General features: G+C 34.0%; 1 protein-coding gene across 1 annotated transcript; it reads right to left on the bottom strand.

Annotated features, from left to right (window-relative positions):
* Positions 1 to 556: 556 nt before the first annotated feature.
* Positions 557 to 15,768, bottom strand: LOC107190290 (dipeptidase 1-like). The gene is made up of 10 exons (XM_015579079.1): positions 15,716 to 15,768; positions 11,104 to 11,257; positions 6,044 to 6,206; positions 4,557 to 4,840; positions 4,228 to 4,285; positions 2,629 to 2,805; positions 2,464 to 2,554; positions 1,801 to 1,876; positions 1,577 to 1,724; positions 557 to 676 (listed from the first exon to the last, which is right to left on the bottom strand). The coding sequence occupies exons 1-10, from the start codon at positions 15,750 to 15,752 to the stop codon at positions 557 to 559; spliced, it is 1,308 nt and encodes a 435-aa protein (XP_015434565.1). The 5' UTR covers positions 15,753 to 15,768.
* Between the last annotated feature and the right edge of the window lie 641 nt (positions 15,769 to 16,409).

Genomic DNA, 16,409 nt, shown 5'->3' with positions numbered 1-16,409 from the left:
GCGTATTGCGAATCGTTTTATCACCTCGATTTACAGATGCGTAAACAGATGTCATAGAACTCACACAGTGAACACACAACAATCAGAACCCTTAAAATAGTATCTTCTATGTAATACCTTCATACAGTAAATATTTCGTTATTGTAAAGAGTTTGTTCTTATTATAAATTCCCAATATGTTCTCAATAAAGATTACGTCGTCTTTATACATATGTATATAGGACATTCGATGAATTCACATCATATCAAACCTCTAGCGGCGGTGTGATATTAAAAATTAATCTGACAGAATAGCAAATACTCTGTGAATTTATTAACCAAAATAAAAATTCATTTACAAGTAACTTATGTACATATGAACGGGGTTAACAAACGCTTTGTTAGGGAAATCATGTACGATGTTATACAGATTAAATAAGTTCGTGACTTCATCTACGTAATCATGAGTCTAATTGTTTGAAGTAGCGTTAAGTCCGTCCCATCTGTATAGAAAAAAAGATAGAAAAAAATCATCAGAAGTGAGTACATGAACAGGACTTATTCATTCAGAAATTACTCACTCTTTTGCAGTCTGACACGAGCCTGGTTTCATTCCCGCACTTACTTCTGCGTTGTATAAATCCAAACCACTTATCACGTCCTCTCTTGGTAATTCTGTTGCCAATGAATCTCGTACCTTTAAAATGTACAACGACACGTTTTTTAATTTCAATGATTTTATATTGACGTTGGGGAAGTATTTAACACGTTGGCTGACAGACTTATTGTCGTTTTCAACATTTCAGTTTCTGACAGTCGTTGCTAATAATACGCTCTGTGAGAGAAGTTTAATGTCTAAATAGCAGTATATACAATTTTGTACATATGATCGATAAGAAACTAATTAAAGAAGCGTTATCAGACAGGGTGGACCAATATAACATTATTAGGTTGTGGCACAATAAATGTCACTTTTGAACTGCAGTGTTTAAACGATTATAAGTTGTCTTGAAAAGAACATTTTCAATTAAAGTAGATCTGCCTGGATCGAAACTCTGTTGCCAGCAACTCACAAGCTTCACGATTCCATGTGTACCGATGGGCTAAAATGAAGTGCGTTGAAAAATGACATTTACTATTCAATAACATAATACATATCAGCTTGAATATCTCTGAAACTACAGGAGACAACATGTTTCAAACGAAAGTTATTTGACGTGAAAAGGGTCATCGATTAAGATTGTAAGAATTTAATTAGAAAATAACTTTTCATAACAGTTTCATGTCTAGTCGAAGAACCTGAAAGGGCACTATTCTGTCATAATTTTATCGTGGCAATTAACTATCCAGTTTTGATTGAATATTAGTAATCATGAGAATTGCAATTACAAAATAATCTATTATTTCATTTCAAATGATACGTATTCAATTCAGTATAAAATTTCAAAATATTCTGTCTTTTCTGGACGAATTACTTGAATAAAACTGGGCTCATGCTTATGTAACATACTGCGTTTGAAAATTCATAAATTAATCGAGAAGACAAATTAATTTTGGTTTGTCAGTTAACGTGTTTATGAAAATTTTTTTTCTTTACCGCTTCCACAGCTTTAAATACACGAATTAAGTTCCTTCCAGCGAGTTTCTCAAGGTCCTCCCTGGTCCATCCAGGTTCCACGTTACTTTCGTACAGACGATCGAATAGATCTGGGTATTTAGAAACGTCTTCTAAACCTTCAGGCACTCTGGAATATTTTGATACATTTTCTTCCTTTCTCATATGAGCTTTTTAAATTTATTTTCTGCAATGAAAATACTCACTGACTTATGCCATCATAGTCGGCGCCAATACCAACGTGATCTGGTCCGATAAGATTGCGAATGTAGTTAATGTGATCTATAAAAAGAGAAATCGGTGACACCTGGAGATAAGGTTATAATTAATTTTCTTAAATATCTTTGAAGTATAAAACTTAACATTTGTATAGGATCGTTTATTGCAGCATATCTTTTTCAATAGGAAATTCGTAATTCATATTCGCTTTCACAAATGAAATAAACAAATCCCGCAACTATTTCAATCGTGCACAAGGCGATAATTTATAATATTTATTTAATTATTTATTATAAATATAATAAATATTTTTAAAATATCATTAACGATCCTTTTGCTATCACTGGATTGAGTACGTTTGCGCGAATAATATATTCGCCGAATCCGTATTTGAATAAACAGTTTATTTTATATATTACGGCGCTCTCTTTTTGAAAATAACGTAAAAAATCTAATTTTTCTTTTCTATTGTTCTTATCTGTTTTAATTTTTTTGAAGATTTTTGTTTCATTGTTTTTTTTACACATTTACATGTGTCACAAACGTATGGAGTAGTCTAACTATCGCATTGTCTTTTTGCAAAAGCATATGAATGTCGAAGTCAGTTAACTTGTCTTCGATTGTCAGTGAATCTTGATTATGAATCATACCAATGACGTCTTGTATCGTTGCGTTCCTCGACGAGTTGCAATTCACGAAGTGCGAGTAAAAGTTCACCATCACGATTCCGTTGTTTTCTTTCTGAGAATCACATTCAAGATCACGTGCCTCGCACAGTTAGAAGATATCCACGAAAAATCAAGAAAGACACTTACGACTGAATGAAGCACGTCATCAGGAACATTGCGATAGTTATTGCAAATGCTGAAAGCCGACGAATGAGAAAATATAATTGGAGCCTTCGTTACTGCAAGTACTTTTCTCATGACGTTATGGGACACGTGTGCCAGATCGACCAACATTCCGAGTCGATTCATCTCATGGACAACTACCTAAATTAAATTGTAGAACGCATGGATCTTTATCCACATGAAAATTATATATGGCGATGGTAATGATATAATGAGGTTGTCAACTTATTGTTAATCGAGCCGTTCACAGGTCCAAGTGACTATCTCCACTTTTTAATTTTTTTCACATTTTAATGCCAAAGAACTTGAGTAATGATTAATTATATAATTTTGTTAGTTTTCTCAACTTATAGTTTAGTGGAGTTCATTACTTTGGCAAATGAACGACTCAGTTAACGATCTCGAGAACGACTTGGTATCAAGTACCCAAATAGCAAAAAAACGTCCTATATACGTCCGATGGACGTACGTTCCGGACGTTCTGTACATTCGGAGGGTATCCCGAAAAGGTCCATTTGTCCCCGTTAGGTCCTCGTTAAGATCTTTAAATGTCCTAGGAAAGTCTCCTATTTACAAAGTGGAACGTCCTGAGGACGTCCAGTGTCAACATTCTAAGAACGTTTCCCGAATGTGTAAAAGTAACATTCCTTGTACGTTTTGGGAACGTTTAAAGAGACTTTAAAAACACTATGGTAATGTGTTAAAAGACGTATAAGAAACATTTCCCAAATGTTTACAATTGCGGTTAGGTTTCATTCTGTACAAGGTGACAGGAGTTAGGTTAGGTTGGTTTGTGTTTAACAAATGAAAGATTAACTTTCCTGCGATTTCCGCACTTAGTAGAAATTAGATCTAGTTAGTTCCTGTTAATAAATAAAAGGTTAAATTTCCTATAAGGAATTATAATGACAATATAGGTCTGGGGATTATGATCTCCAAGTACATTGTTTTTATTTCTATTTTCACAGCAAAACTCTGATTCTGTGTTGGTTAGAGACAGTTTAAGAAAAAACATGTTTTTTCAACTTTCTTGAGGTTTTCGCACAAAACCACTAGTGTCGGTACACAGCTTTATTGATTCTTTAAAGACTGACACCTTGTTTATAGGGTTCCATCACCTTGTACGGAATGACATTGGCAAAACTACTATACGAAACCATCAAAAATTTAAATCTTGAGAACATCCGTAGGACTTTTGGGACGGACGTTTCTAGAACATCTGAAATTTAAGTCTTACGAACGTCCTAGGGATGTCCCAAATGGACGTAGGATATTCGGATATAAACTGGACATGAAATGGACGTCTTTAGAATGTACGGTGCTATCTGGGTAGTGAAATAAGAGAAATATTTTAAAAATATAAGTGATGATCGTCGCCTCATGTGTTTACTTGAGACTATATAGAAGAAAGTATGAGGCACATGGTTTTAATGAAAGAAGTTACTTGATTACTTTTTCGTCAAGGATTAGTATTCAGTAAAAATTACTAAGATTCTGCATTAAAATCCGCTATACTATAAATCCCATATATGTATAATAAATATATTAAAACTTTCAACTTACTACCCCAAAATCTGTAAGGTTGTGGACAGAATTTTCATTTATCGGCGATGCATCAGCCCTGATAAAATGTAACAAAACGCTCGTTTAATTTTTATACTTATTTGGTTCATATCGTTTATGTATATTTGACATGTAGAATAACTGTGGACTATGGTCGCTAATAATCAAGAAGTTGATGCGACCTTAAACCAAAAGAAAGTTGCGTAATTCTTTGAGAAACAGTATTTCACGAGCAACAATCCAATATTTCTACTGGTTCCAATTGTATTGTACCATCATTTCAATGAGTCTGTTAGCGATCATATGAATTTAATAATTATTTAACGTACCATGGTGTGTTGCAAGAATGGGTCAACGTAAGATAACGAACACCAAGTTCGTAATAGAGTCTGAGTACCGCCAGACTTGAATCAATGGAGTGACCGCCCTCAACACCTATCATGGAGGCGATCTTTCCATTTCTCCAAGCCGTTTCGATGTTATCAGCTTCGGTGACGAACTCCAGATCATTTGGGTATCTCGCGACCAGTCTTTTGATGACATCGATTTGCCGCAACGTCAATTGCACCGCGTCTTTGTACTGGGAGTCGCAACGAACGTACGCTGCCCAGAACTGAAATTAACATGTGTTATAACCATCATTCCATTGATAAGAGAATGAAGGCTATAAAAGTATCTAAATGTTTGTAGTAAACAATTTAAACTGTGAACTGCATGATTTTTAATTATATACAGGTATATAAGCATAATTAACCCTTTAAGCGGTTATGTTATATCTATACAACAGGGTTTCTAAGGTCGGGTAGTACAACCTGGCAAGAGGTGATTCTGTAAGAAAAAAAAGAATAAAGTGTTTTTGTTGAATGTTTCGTTTTTGAGAAATTTGGGTTTGAACATTCATCTAAAGCGCGTGTATGTACACCCGCGAGCAAACTCGGCTTCCACTAGGGGAAAAAATTGTGTAGCGAAAGGGCCTCCTACCACTTGGTTTCGAAACTTTCTGAAATTTACGCCAAATTAACATTCATTTTAACATTCATTTCAGTACTTGGATTAAATTTACCGAGGGGTAGGACTGGTAGGAGGCCCTTACTCTTACACCATTTTTTCCCCTAATGGAAGCTGAGTTTGCTCGCAAGAGTATGTAGTGCTGTCAATGAGTAGAAACGGCCTGCAATGAACAAACGCGTTAGCCCAAGTACTATTCTATTGCCCGCTTATCCAACTTTGATTATTTCGAAAGTGAAGCATCATTCGAAAAAATGTTATTCTTTTTGTTTTACTTATTTTTTCTTATAGAATTACTTCCAGCATGGTTGTACGACCTCACCTGAGAATCCCCATATATGCGTCATGACCGAAGTCAATACTTAATTTTTCAAAATAAAGATTAAAAAATTGTTTTTTAATTATTTCGAAATAACAGTGTTCAAAATGTATAATTTTATATATACCTCTTGCAATGTGCAAAATTATTTTCAAGTAATGGTTATGATGTATGTACATATAGTACATGTACGCCAGCAATGAAAAATTCGTACTACTGTGGATTGCACTTCCAATGATGAACCGTAATGTTTACGGGGTAAAAGACAAATAAAATTGGTTTGATGCGATTAATATGATAATTTTATGCTCTTATAGTATACACGGACTTATAAATTGATCTAAAATAACATTGTGGATATTCAAAAATATTTTTATTCAATTTTTCGTAAAGTAAAATTCTTTTTAGAAGAAATACCTACATTTTTCTTCGATTTCAATATGACTAGTCTAATTATCAGGAAATCGAGCCAGCAGATTTTTCACTCACTTGTGCTCCGACTTTTCCTTTCCTTAATCGCGGAAGATCCGTGAAACACGATTTACAAGCGACTTTTCCCCATATACTGTCGTTACTGAGATCCTTTTTTAAATCGAAACCGGCTAGCTTATTGTTCAATTTAGAGTATAAATTGAAAGGTAAGTCATTGTGTCTGCAACAACGTAAGAAAAACAATCGATTCATCTTTATGTGACAACAATCGTGACTTGCAATTAGTAACGATGATTTATTGTCTCTCATTGTATCGTCGGATAACATGCTCAATTATCTTGAAACAAGAATATACAATGCAGCGCTGATAAATCTGAAAGACAATTAATCGAAAGATCGATTATGTAGAGATTAATTGGAAAGGAAAACTGAAAAATAATATTGTATACTATAGAACAGTGAGATTCAAAAAGCAATAAATTAGACTAATTGAAGTGGCCATAAGTGTCAAAATACGTTAGTAAATAGATATTTGAACTTGAAAACAATTGATTTTTACAATGCCAACTTACTGTATGGATTGAGATAAATGGTTATTGTTGTTAGGGAGCTATATTTTGCAAATAATTTCAGGGGTGTAATTTAAATATGTAAATTTTATAATTTGACACTTCTCTCAGATATACAGCTTGATTTAATCGTAGGTAATATTAGGAACAAATCTGATACAATGTCTGTTCGTAATGCGGTAATTTGAATCATTCCTGAAGTGATAACAAAATAGGGAAGAGATAGTGCGACAGCTATATAAGTGATACAAAACAAATCTAACATAATATTGAGAATATTAGATACGGGATATTAAATTTCGAAAGTGCGTGTCATTGTTCTGTACAGCATTTATGTATCGTTAGTGTATTATTTATATTATAAAACATTGGATGAGAAATAGCCTTATTTCGAGATAAGTTTCAATCTCGATAATGTTTGTTAAATGTTGTATCACGAAGGAACTGTAGATTTCTCATTAATAATCTTATAATCATGAGAGTTAATAATTGTAGTACTATAAAATTGAATTATCATATTTAATAGTTTACTCCATTATAACAGTTTGTGTTCTATTCTACTATACATCCTATTTTAATAAAAACTATCGGAAAACTCTCACAGAAATTTTATGAAGTTTGAATTCTACGTAATTGCTTGTTTATTTACAAGACATATCGTATTTCTCATGTAATTAGTAATTACCACGCTATATCCGTCTAGCTGGATGACTAACGCATCACGGTGTTCCATCACTTCCTGTTGACCGTAACAACATCGTCAAACAGTTCAAGGTTTCAATTTAGGTCAAAGCATTAATCTATTGACAACTGTAAGCACATCAGTAAGCTCTTTGCAAAGTGGTCACTGGCATTCGGCCGACATTGGCACTGTTATTTGAGATATTTACTTTTTTTATTTATCGTTTGATATTAAAACCCTCAAAATAATAATGTGATTCCATTATGATAACAAATTTCACATCGTTACGTTTAAAGATGATTAAAGTTTAACTAGATCACGGTTCTTTATACAAATCCTATTTTGGAGGTTTTAAGAATAGATATCGATGAGGAATTTCTTTCTTTTATTAAATTACAAAGAATTTGGAAATCTTATGACTAGACTCCGGATGTTTATGCAAATGCATATTTTTATAGAAAACGGATAGAACAATAGGATCTGAGCAGAAATATGTTTTATGATTAGAGAATTCTGAAAATATATTTTTTATTTTGCACTTTTTGCATAATGCATATGTTTTTATGTTTTATATTGAAAAACATGTGCAATAACTTATTGCATATGTTATTTGCCCTGTATATATCTTTCGTGTTCTTAAGAAAAAAGTTTGTGCAATATAAATACTGCTACACAGAAAAGATGAGCAGCTATAGACAAGTTTAAAAAGAAATAAATTTTACGTGAATGTAACGCGAGCAATGATTGCTGTTAATATGCGTGTATTAATTAGTGTGTCTTAAATAACGATGTATGGAGGAATTTCCTAAATATACAGACCGCATTGTGCAGGATGAATCGACACTACGAAAAAATTACTTGGACGATTGCTATGATTCAAGTATTCAAAATTCAATATTAGGGAAGACATTGCGGATCATTTTATGTGGATTTCTGTGGATGAAACCACTAATGCAATAGGCCAGTGCATTGCAAACTTAGTGGTAGGAAATCTCTGCGGTATCTCGGTTTGTGAATTCAGCCCTACAAATATTACTACTGAATAGTATTGAGGAAAGAATTCTTTTACTGGTCACAGATACAGCAACATACATGATCAAGGCAGGAAAAGAACTAAAATTATTTTACGAAAATATGGTACACATTACATGTATAGTGCATGGTTTACACAGAATTGCGAAGGAAGTACGTCTTCACTTTCGACCAGTGAATAAATTAATATTATCAATAAGCAAGGTCTTTGTTAAAGCACCGCTTTGTATTGAAATGTTCCGAAGAATATTAAAAAATATGTACTCCTCAACCACCGGAACCTATGTTAACTAGATGGGGTACGTATATTGAGACGGCATTATTTGATGCTGAACATTTAGAAAAAATGCTTGTCATTTACTGTAACTCGAATTACAATATGTCACAATAAATCGCAAAATGTATTGTTCATGTTGAATATTTTCATTGCAAATTTGCATATTTTCCTGCATATTTGCATATTTTTCGTGCATAAATTGTATATGTTTCTTACATATTTATTGTGCATAAACATCCGGAGTCTACTTATGACATTACCATTTTACACGTTTATATATGTATGTGTGTAAATATTATAGACGTATTAGGTTACAATGGTATTATGAAGAATGGGATAAGGTGGCCATAATAATTTCAGAAAAACGCCCAGGTTTCACTAATTGCGAAGATGTTATAGAACATTGTGGCAACGCCACACCGCATATGGATATATGTATAGAGTCACATAAAAAACCTCTGTGAATGGAATTGGAATATTGTAAGGCATTTCCGATTTTCACCAGACATTGCTTCATTAGGCTTTTATGACTGCGGCCAAACTGCAAACTGTGATACGTCCAACTTTCTGTTAAAATTGAGATATGTGCTCTTCAATATGTTTCTAGGTGAAATTTAGAAGTTGACGAGTGATGACATCTTTGTATCTTGTAGTTTAGAAAAAAGGCGAGGTGACAATTCATGCTATAATTTTTCACGTGTAAACAAACTTTAAAATTGCTGTACTGTAACATTAGGAAAACCACGCATCACGTTTTGCCAACTGACCACATATTTATTCTGTTTGAAGACAGTTTTAATGGATGACCAGTTTCATTCGTTTGAAGTTTCAAAAAGCCAAATCTCTTCATTTTTAGCGGGTACATCAAATACCTGTCATAACAAAAGGAACAAATTTTTCCAGAACGATGGACAAACGTCATAGATAGTCGTGGCGACTATTTGATTGACTAAATAAACGATTTTTGATAAAGTAACGCAGTTTATTCGTTTCCAGCAAGGCCTATTGAAACTTTCGCACTCACCATTCTCTTGCTAAAACGCGACGATATACACACATCAAGGCTTACAATTTGCAAAACAAGAAATTAATTGATCCACGAAGATTTGAACCGTCACTAGATTGGGGTCTTCCACGCGAAATCGGACACCTTTTGGAGCACCATTTCGGATTTTGTTCCAATTTAGATATGTTGCAGTCTTTATCGATATATAAATGTATCTCGAAGGATTTTTTACAATTTAAGAAAGTGTAGATTTTACAGCTGTTTGAAATTTAAGGTCAACCTTTTTTCAATAAATCATAACTATTGAACTAACAAATTGATCCAAATGAGCTTTGCGGGTAATTACAGTGGAGACATAAGAGTACCAATAAAAATTATTTCAGTTAAAAAAAGATATTTTTCAACCATTTATATTGCAATTGTTTTAAATAAATGCCCTGTTTTTATACTGTCGAACCATTTAAAAATTTAAAAAAAATGAGGATATAGGCCTATTTGTCCTCTTCATGGACATATCTTCAAAAATATGGACATTTTAAAATTGGCCGTATGAAAATTAATTGAAGTGGTAAGCAAACGTAGGTTTGCATCCTTCATTAAACACGCATGCCGAAACTCAGGCCGAAGTTTTAAGAACTTTTCTTCAATGAAACATATATTTCGGAGCGACCTGCCATGTACTTAGTGACAGTTTCGTTATAATTTCAAGTATTTAGTTCTATGCAACGTGTTAAAAGTTCATCAGAAGTCAAGTTTTCATGTATTGGCTTTACGATTTCTTGTACTTTTAAATCTAATCTTTCGAGTACTACCGGTGGTTGGCACGTTAAGGTCATTCACATGCTTGCAGAATCTATACTTCTGCGAATTTTTTACTGTAACTATGAAGTAGCATTCTTGAGATGTTATACAATGAAAGTACACAATAAAAAAAAATAGATTTTTCCGAAAAGTTTGAAAACAGTCATGTGACCGCGAGAAACCTATAATTTTGATCACTTCCTGTTACTTAATTCTCAGTTTCTTTAACTGTCTAAATTCTTAAGGAGCCTTAATTGGAATATTATTTACCCATGAAAGTAGAATAATATGTACACAGAAATCTGTAATCTCTACCGTATTGAAGAAAACTATTTGGCAGTTAGGTTTGTTCCTCTTGTGAAAAGTGATATTACCAGTGAATTAGATTACCTGTCATACGTTTTGTACAGGAATGTACATGCTTTAGTTTTGCAACAGAAAGATTACAAGAATTTGACGACATTTCAGAGTGGACGTACTAAAAAATAACCAATTCTTGACTGCATTGCGGATTGGTCACCGATAATCGACACAGCATTTTCTGTTGATGCTACGTGGATCACTGGTGTTCGCCATGTAGCATGAATTAAATGTCAAATAATACAATCGGCGTGAACAGAAAGTCCGCCGAAATACGATTTGCGGTGAACGTGTTAAGCAAAAACTTGAACCTTGAAACCTTAATTGCTGACAATTTGAATTCCATCGGATAATTTTTCTCAATATAACGTGACGTCGACACTGACTTACCCGTCGATGAGTGGCACCGAGTCCAGGGTGTCGCTTCCTTTAAAAGTACTAACGTTCAGTCCTACGGAGAGGCCAATAACGAGGAGTAACAGTGACAGGCCCGCGGCTACGTTCACATAGACCATCTTGCCAGTGCAAAACTTAGCTATGATACCTGAAAAAGAGTCGGTGGCAAGTATATCACAATGACTGAAGAGTACTTTCGATAGATACTGGTTTTATAGGATCGGTCGATAGCAACCAATTAATCGATTTCTTATCTATTGACATTCCCATTCACACGAAACGACCGCGACGCTTTTGTTTGATCAAGATGGAAGTTTTTCAATGTTTGTATAGGGACTCGACGGGAATGCAAGTTTTGATTTTAACAGACAGAATGATTTTATCTATTTGTATACGTTGGTGCTCCTTTTGATCTTTAACACGAGTGTCGTGAGTTTCAACAATTTTCTGCTATTGTAATCAAGGTTGCTTGTACGAAATAATATCACTTTCGATTTATAAGAAGTAGCAGTTTTTGACATTTTTTTTACTGTTTAAAAAGTTGATATTTTACGTTGACGATACGAAGGTTGAATTAATGGTAATTAATTTCTAGGTAGAATAAAGTCATATGTGGATCAATTTGTATTACTATACGATACTCATTAGTTATAAGTAATATTTCACAAAGCAATCATATTAGTTAATTAATGTGTTCTTGTGTAAAGTTAAGAACGTATTTAACAATTCCAGAACATTGCAGAGTTGCACTTCGGAATTCTTTACAGTAAGAATGACATTTTATAAGTGGCTGCAGATAATTTCATATGACACAAGTAAAGTAATGGTAGTAAAATTTTTTAATTCGTGAACACGAACAATAATGCGTTGGATAAATTACGAATGTACTGTCCCACTTACAGTAATAGTGAATATATAAGATAAAACGCTATTTCAACTAGTCTTCAATTAATTTTTCATTGTTCTTTTCACCCAACGAGATTTTAGAAAGACGAGTTAAATGTTTGCTTCAATCTCTATTTTATACAATAATCTGTAAAAATCTACATTTACAAAAGCATCCGTAGTTTTAGAAAAAGTTTAACGTTTGCAATATTTTCGTGAAATTATTTTTCCATTGTGCTTTCAATAGACGCATATTACAGGAAGAAGCATGTCACTTCAAAATTTGTAATTTACAGAAATTAAATAAAACTGATAACTTTCAGTGAAATTAGGCACCGTTTCTCACTAAACTACAATACGCCCTTGTTATGCTCTCTCAATGAACTCCAGTAACAAACTGGCTGGCTAGCGACTCTTTTGGGCAGTGATGCCTACATAGTATGCTCGCATATAGTGAGTAGTGACGCATGACCAATACAAAACAATGTAGTCCAAACTTCTCGCGTGGTGTTCACATTTAGCTATTTCAATTGCGTTTAACACTAGAACTATCGACGATTATACCTGTTCTTATAAGATCTGTAAAAATGGCAGCTTTCTTAACCCTTTCATTCGCATATTGTCTATGGTCTGTTTATCGAAAGAAGATGCCTGGGAGATAGGCCTGCCTCGGCATGGCCTGGTGGGGATCCAACGCGAGTTGCGTATTTCGTGCGACGTTGTCACGGTCTCAATGTCACTGTGTGTCTCTTTCCATCCTCCGGTACTTCGGCATGAGAGCCTCTCGCTCAGACGCTCGGTAAACCAACTTCCCTCTTTACCCTGCGATTTCCACGTGTAGCGTTTAATAACTTACGTACGTCACAAACGACATATAAGAATAGACCTAACATCTTATGGGACGTGGTGTCCCACGAAAATTACGCTGGTTAGAGCGCACGTCTACATAAAAGTTTCCGATATCAGAAATTACATTCGACACCGTGATAACGCACAGCACACACACATCCGTGACTGCATATAGCGATGCCTACATACATTATTGCCCCGATTTCGCTAGCAAGGAATGGAATTCTGAAATGGTACAGGGGCTTCTGACACTCCCGAAGCATGGCACAGAAAATTACATTGCATGTTTGGTCTATCCTTATATCTCGTCAGTGCCTACGTATTAATTTAATCCCTTTTTAATACGTTGCTCAATATTTGGGTACAATACATCCTTTCAAAAGAAATAAACTTTTTCTTATTCATGTATTTTAACTCTTGACGTGTGAAAATGTTCAGCATCTCGTCAACATTTTCCGCCATTTCCGTGACAATGGATGATTGACGGACGTGTGCAGAACGCAGTCCCCACTACTTGAACTTGTAGGTAGGTCCTTCTCGAGAGGTTGTAATACGTGCGATGGAGACAGACGACCGTAGACGAGGACGCACGTCGACGGTCGAACGTCATTGGCCAAGACCCAAAGACTGAGAGAGACATAAGTGCCGTATATGTCTCGCGATCGCGACAACACCGCGAAAAGTCGGGCCTACCTCCCAGGCATCTTCTTCCGATTGACAGACCATAAGAAGTATCAAAGAAATATTTTGTTGTATTTTTGTGTATATTACATGATACATAGATGATTTATAAGAACATTTTAACATTTTGGAACCGTCCAATCATACTTTTATTTGTTGTCGTTTGACAACATTTTTACTTTTATTACAGTTATACAGTATAATAATGCCCATTATAATATTATTATACATAATGAAACCCAATTTTTCTTACCTTCGATGAATAACCCCTCTTGAAATATTTGAAAACAATTAGAGTTTTGAAAGTTTTTATTATATTTGTAATAATGCTAAAGACTTGAATTCCATTGAATGAAACAGACAAAGGACAAATAATGTCTTATTTTACTTACAAACTTCTAAATACAGATTCAAATTTGTGCCATACCATCTATACAAGACCAGGAGAAACTATAATATACTCACAAATATGAAAAAATACATGATACTACCTAATATTTTATTTCGTAATTTAGCATGCGTAGCCATATGGCAACAGCGGAAACGAAAGTGTTAAAATCACAAATTTATATAATTTCTCTTTTTGTATACAGCAATGGAAGTTACGAACGACCTTAAAAAATGCACTGTTATAACATTAAATAATGTTTATAAGACTTTATGTTATTTTGACTGCTTGGATAGTTCTATGTAGTAACAAGGGATATGAAGGTTTATACAAACTACAAAAATGTGTAAATTATTATACTCGAGTTATACACAAACACAATTACTTCTTTTTATAAATAACGTTTTATTTACAACAGTTTTGCGTTGTTTCAGTATGTAATAGGTATTTGCTTTATTTTTAATTGATAAATTAATGCAATTCAACATAAAAAATAAAAATAATTAATTCAATATTTTTGGACAAAAACTAAAATATTGTGAAATATATAGGTTCACAAAACTAGTTTTAGAGATAATGAGTATGATTTTGTAAAAAGAAAATGACAGATCGTCGACTTAAAATTTCATGCTCATCTGACTAGAGTGACCGTTTGTAGTGTATATTAACTACAGTAATGTATAATAAAATGAAGCCGTTGTTTGATTTTCGACAATTTATTGTTTTTTTTGTAACTAGCACAACAGGACAGCCTCCGATAGTAATGGTTATGTAAGTAATACTTTCCCTTAACCCATTTGAGGCCAATCACATACCTGGTGTGTAATGCTGTCTCTAGGTGAAAAGACCAATGACATACCGTGTGTGTAATGATCATGGATTTATAATATGAGTTATAAAAATGTTGGCTCCTCGGGACCAACTTTCGAAAAGTCGCTGGCCTCGAGTGGGTGAACCGTTCACCAATTTAAGTATTCACTATTTCTTTCTCTTTAGGTGATAAAGTAGTGGATTCCTATCTTTTCTATACAATGCACTGGACTTCCCAGATGTATGAAGTTCAATCCACTACATGTAGTATGGAAGAACCTCTTATATCTATTGAAACCAACCAGTAGAAACCAATTGAACGATTAACGGCTGATTATCGTCTTTTATACAGAAGTTGAATGCGTATTGTGATCCAATCACATAAATTATTATTTATTTCTAAATTCATCATATTAAAGATAGGCTATAATCGCATTTGTATAGAGTCGTTGTCCACATTTCCTAGTGTGCAATTGATTAAAGTTAGTGATAATGAATTATTGAAAATTAAACAGTCGTTTCATGTTCCTATAGATATTTTCAAACTAAGCCATTGTTTTAAACGATAAGATTGGAATATTTTACGAACAAATAAATTTCCACCCCCCCCCACACCTCTAGCCCACATTTCTAATATCGTTTACTTTACTGATTTTTGCTATTACTTGGATGTTTAAAAAAAATCTCGTGGATCTCGCAACACTAGATTATTGAAACACAAGTTTTGACAAAACAATATTTTCAATCGTCAAATCAATTCCATTGCGATCTATGATTTCACAAATATTTCGTACGGTGTTAGCAATTAAGCTGTGCAATATGTTCCAATACACCGTGATATAATGCGCGTTATTAACTGAACAGAATCTTTCCTGCATAATGTGACGTTTAATTCACAGTGATTCTTTCTGACCATGGCATAACCACAGATGAAACGCAAGCAGATTATGATAATTTAATATTAAATGACGCAACATAACAAACGTGTCGAACCGTTCCACTTTGACTCCGCGATAATTGATTCACCCATGCTGGAATGTGGAGCAGACTGTTCTTCCGATGACACTATTCACACACGATCTCCGAAGATAACTCGCTTAGTTACGCCTTTTAGCACGTATCTCCTGTGCACGCCGATGTTCTCTATATAGGTGTGTAGAGCAGATTAACCAGAGTTTACTTTTCACTCTCTACATGTATTGCTTGGAGAGAGACTTACGCATGCTTCTGCTGTCTTCACGAGGCCGTTTTTGTTGTGTTGATTTTTCTATCTACGCTACGGAATAACATGTATATCGTGTATCGTACTTGTTTCACTTGGGTACGTATTACGGGCTCGTATAACGAAATATTGCCATTTTATGGACTAGTAAAGACATTAGATTCTTCAAGTGTTATATTGGAAACTGATTTCACGCGTTCTTAATGTGATCTGTGTTAGCACGTTCTCTAGCATTTGTTGGTACAATTCGTGCGAGACAATGGTACAGTTTCAATGTATATGTTGAATACGATAAACGTTTTAACACGGTTGTCACCAACAGATTACTATGTATACTATTCATTTGTAAAAACAGATTTCGTTTGAATGTGACTTTATTAAATTAAAGTCGGTATCAGTGATCAAGTGAGTATAGTAATATTTTAAATATGAAGTGTTAAAGTAAACATAAATTCAGTGATTTGA

This window comes from Dufourea novaeangliae, unplaced genomic scaffold, assembly GCF_001272555.1.
Source record: "Dufourea novaeangliae isolate 0120121106 unplaced genomic scaffold, ASM127255v1 scaffold186, whole genome shotgun sequence".
NCBI classification, from domain to species: Eukaryota; Metazoa; Arthropoda; class Insecta; order Hymenoptera; family Halictidae; genus Dufourea; species Dufourea novaeangliae.
The sequence above is the reverse complement of the archived record's forward strand: the minus strand, read 5'-3'. Positions and strand labels throughout refer to the sequence as shown.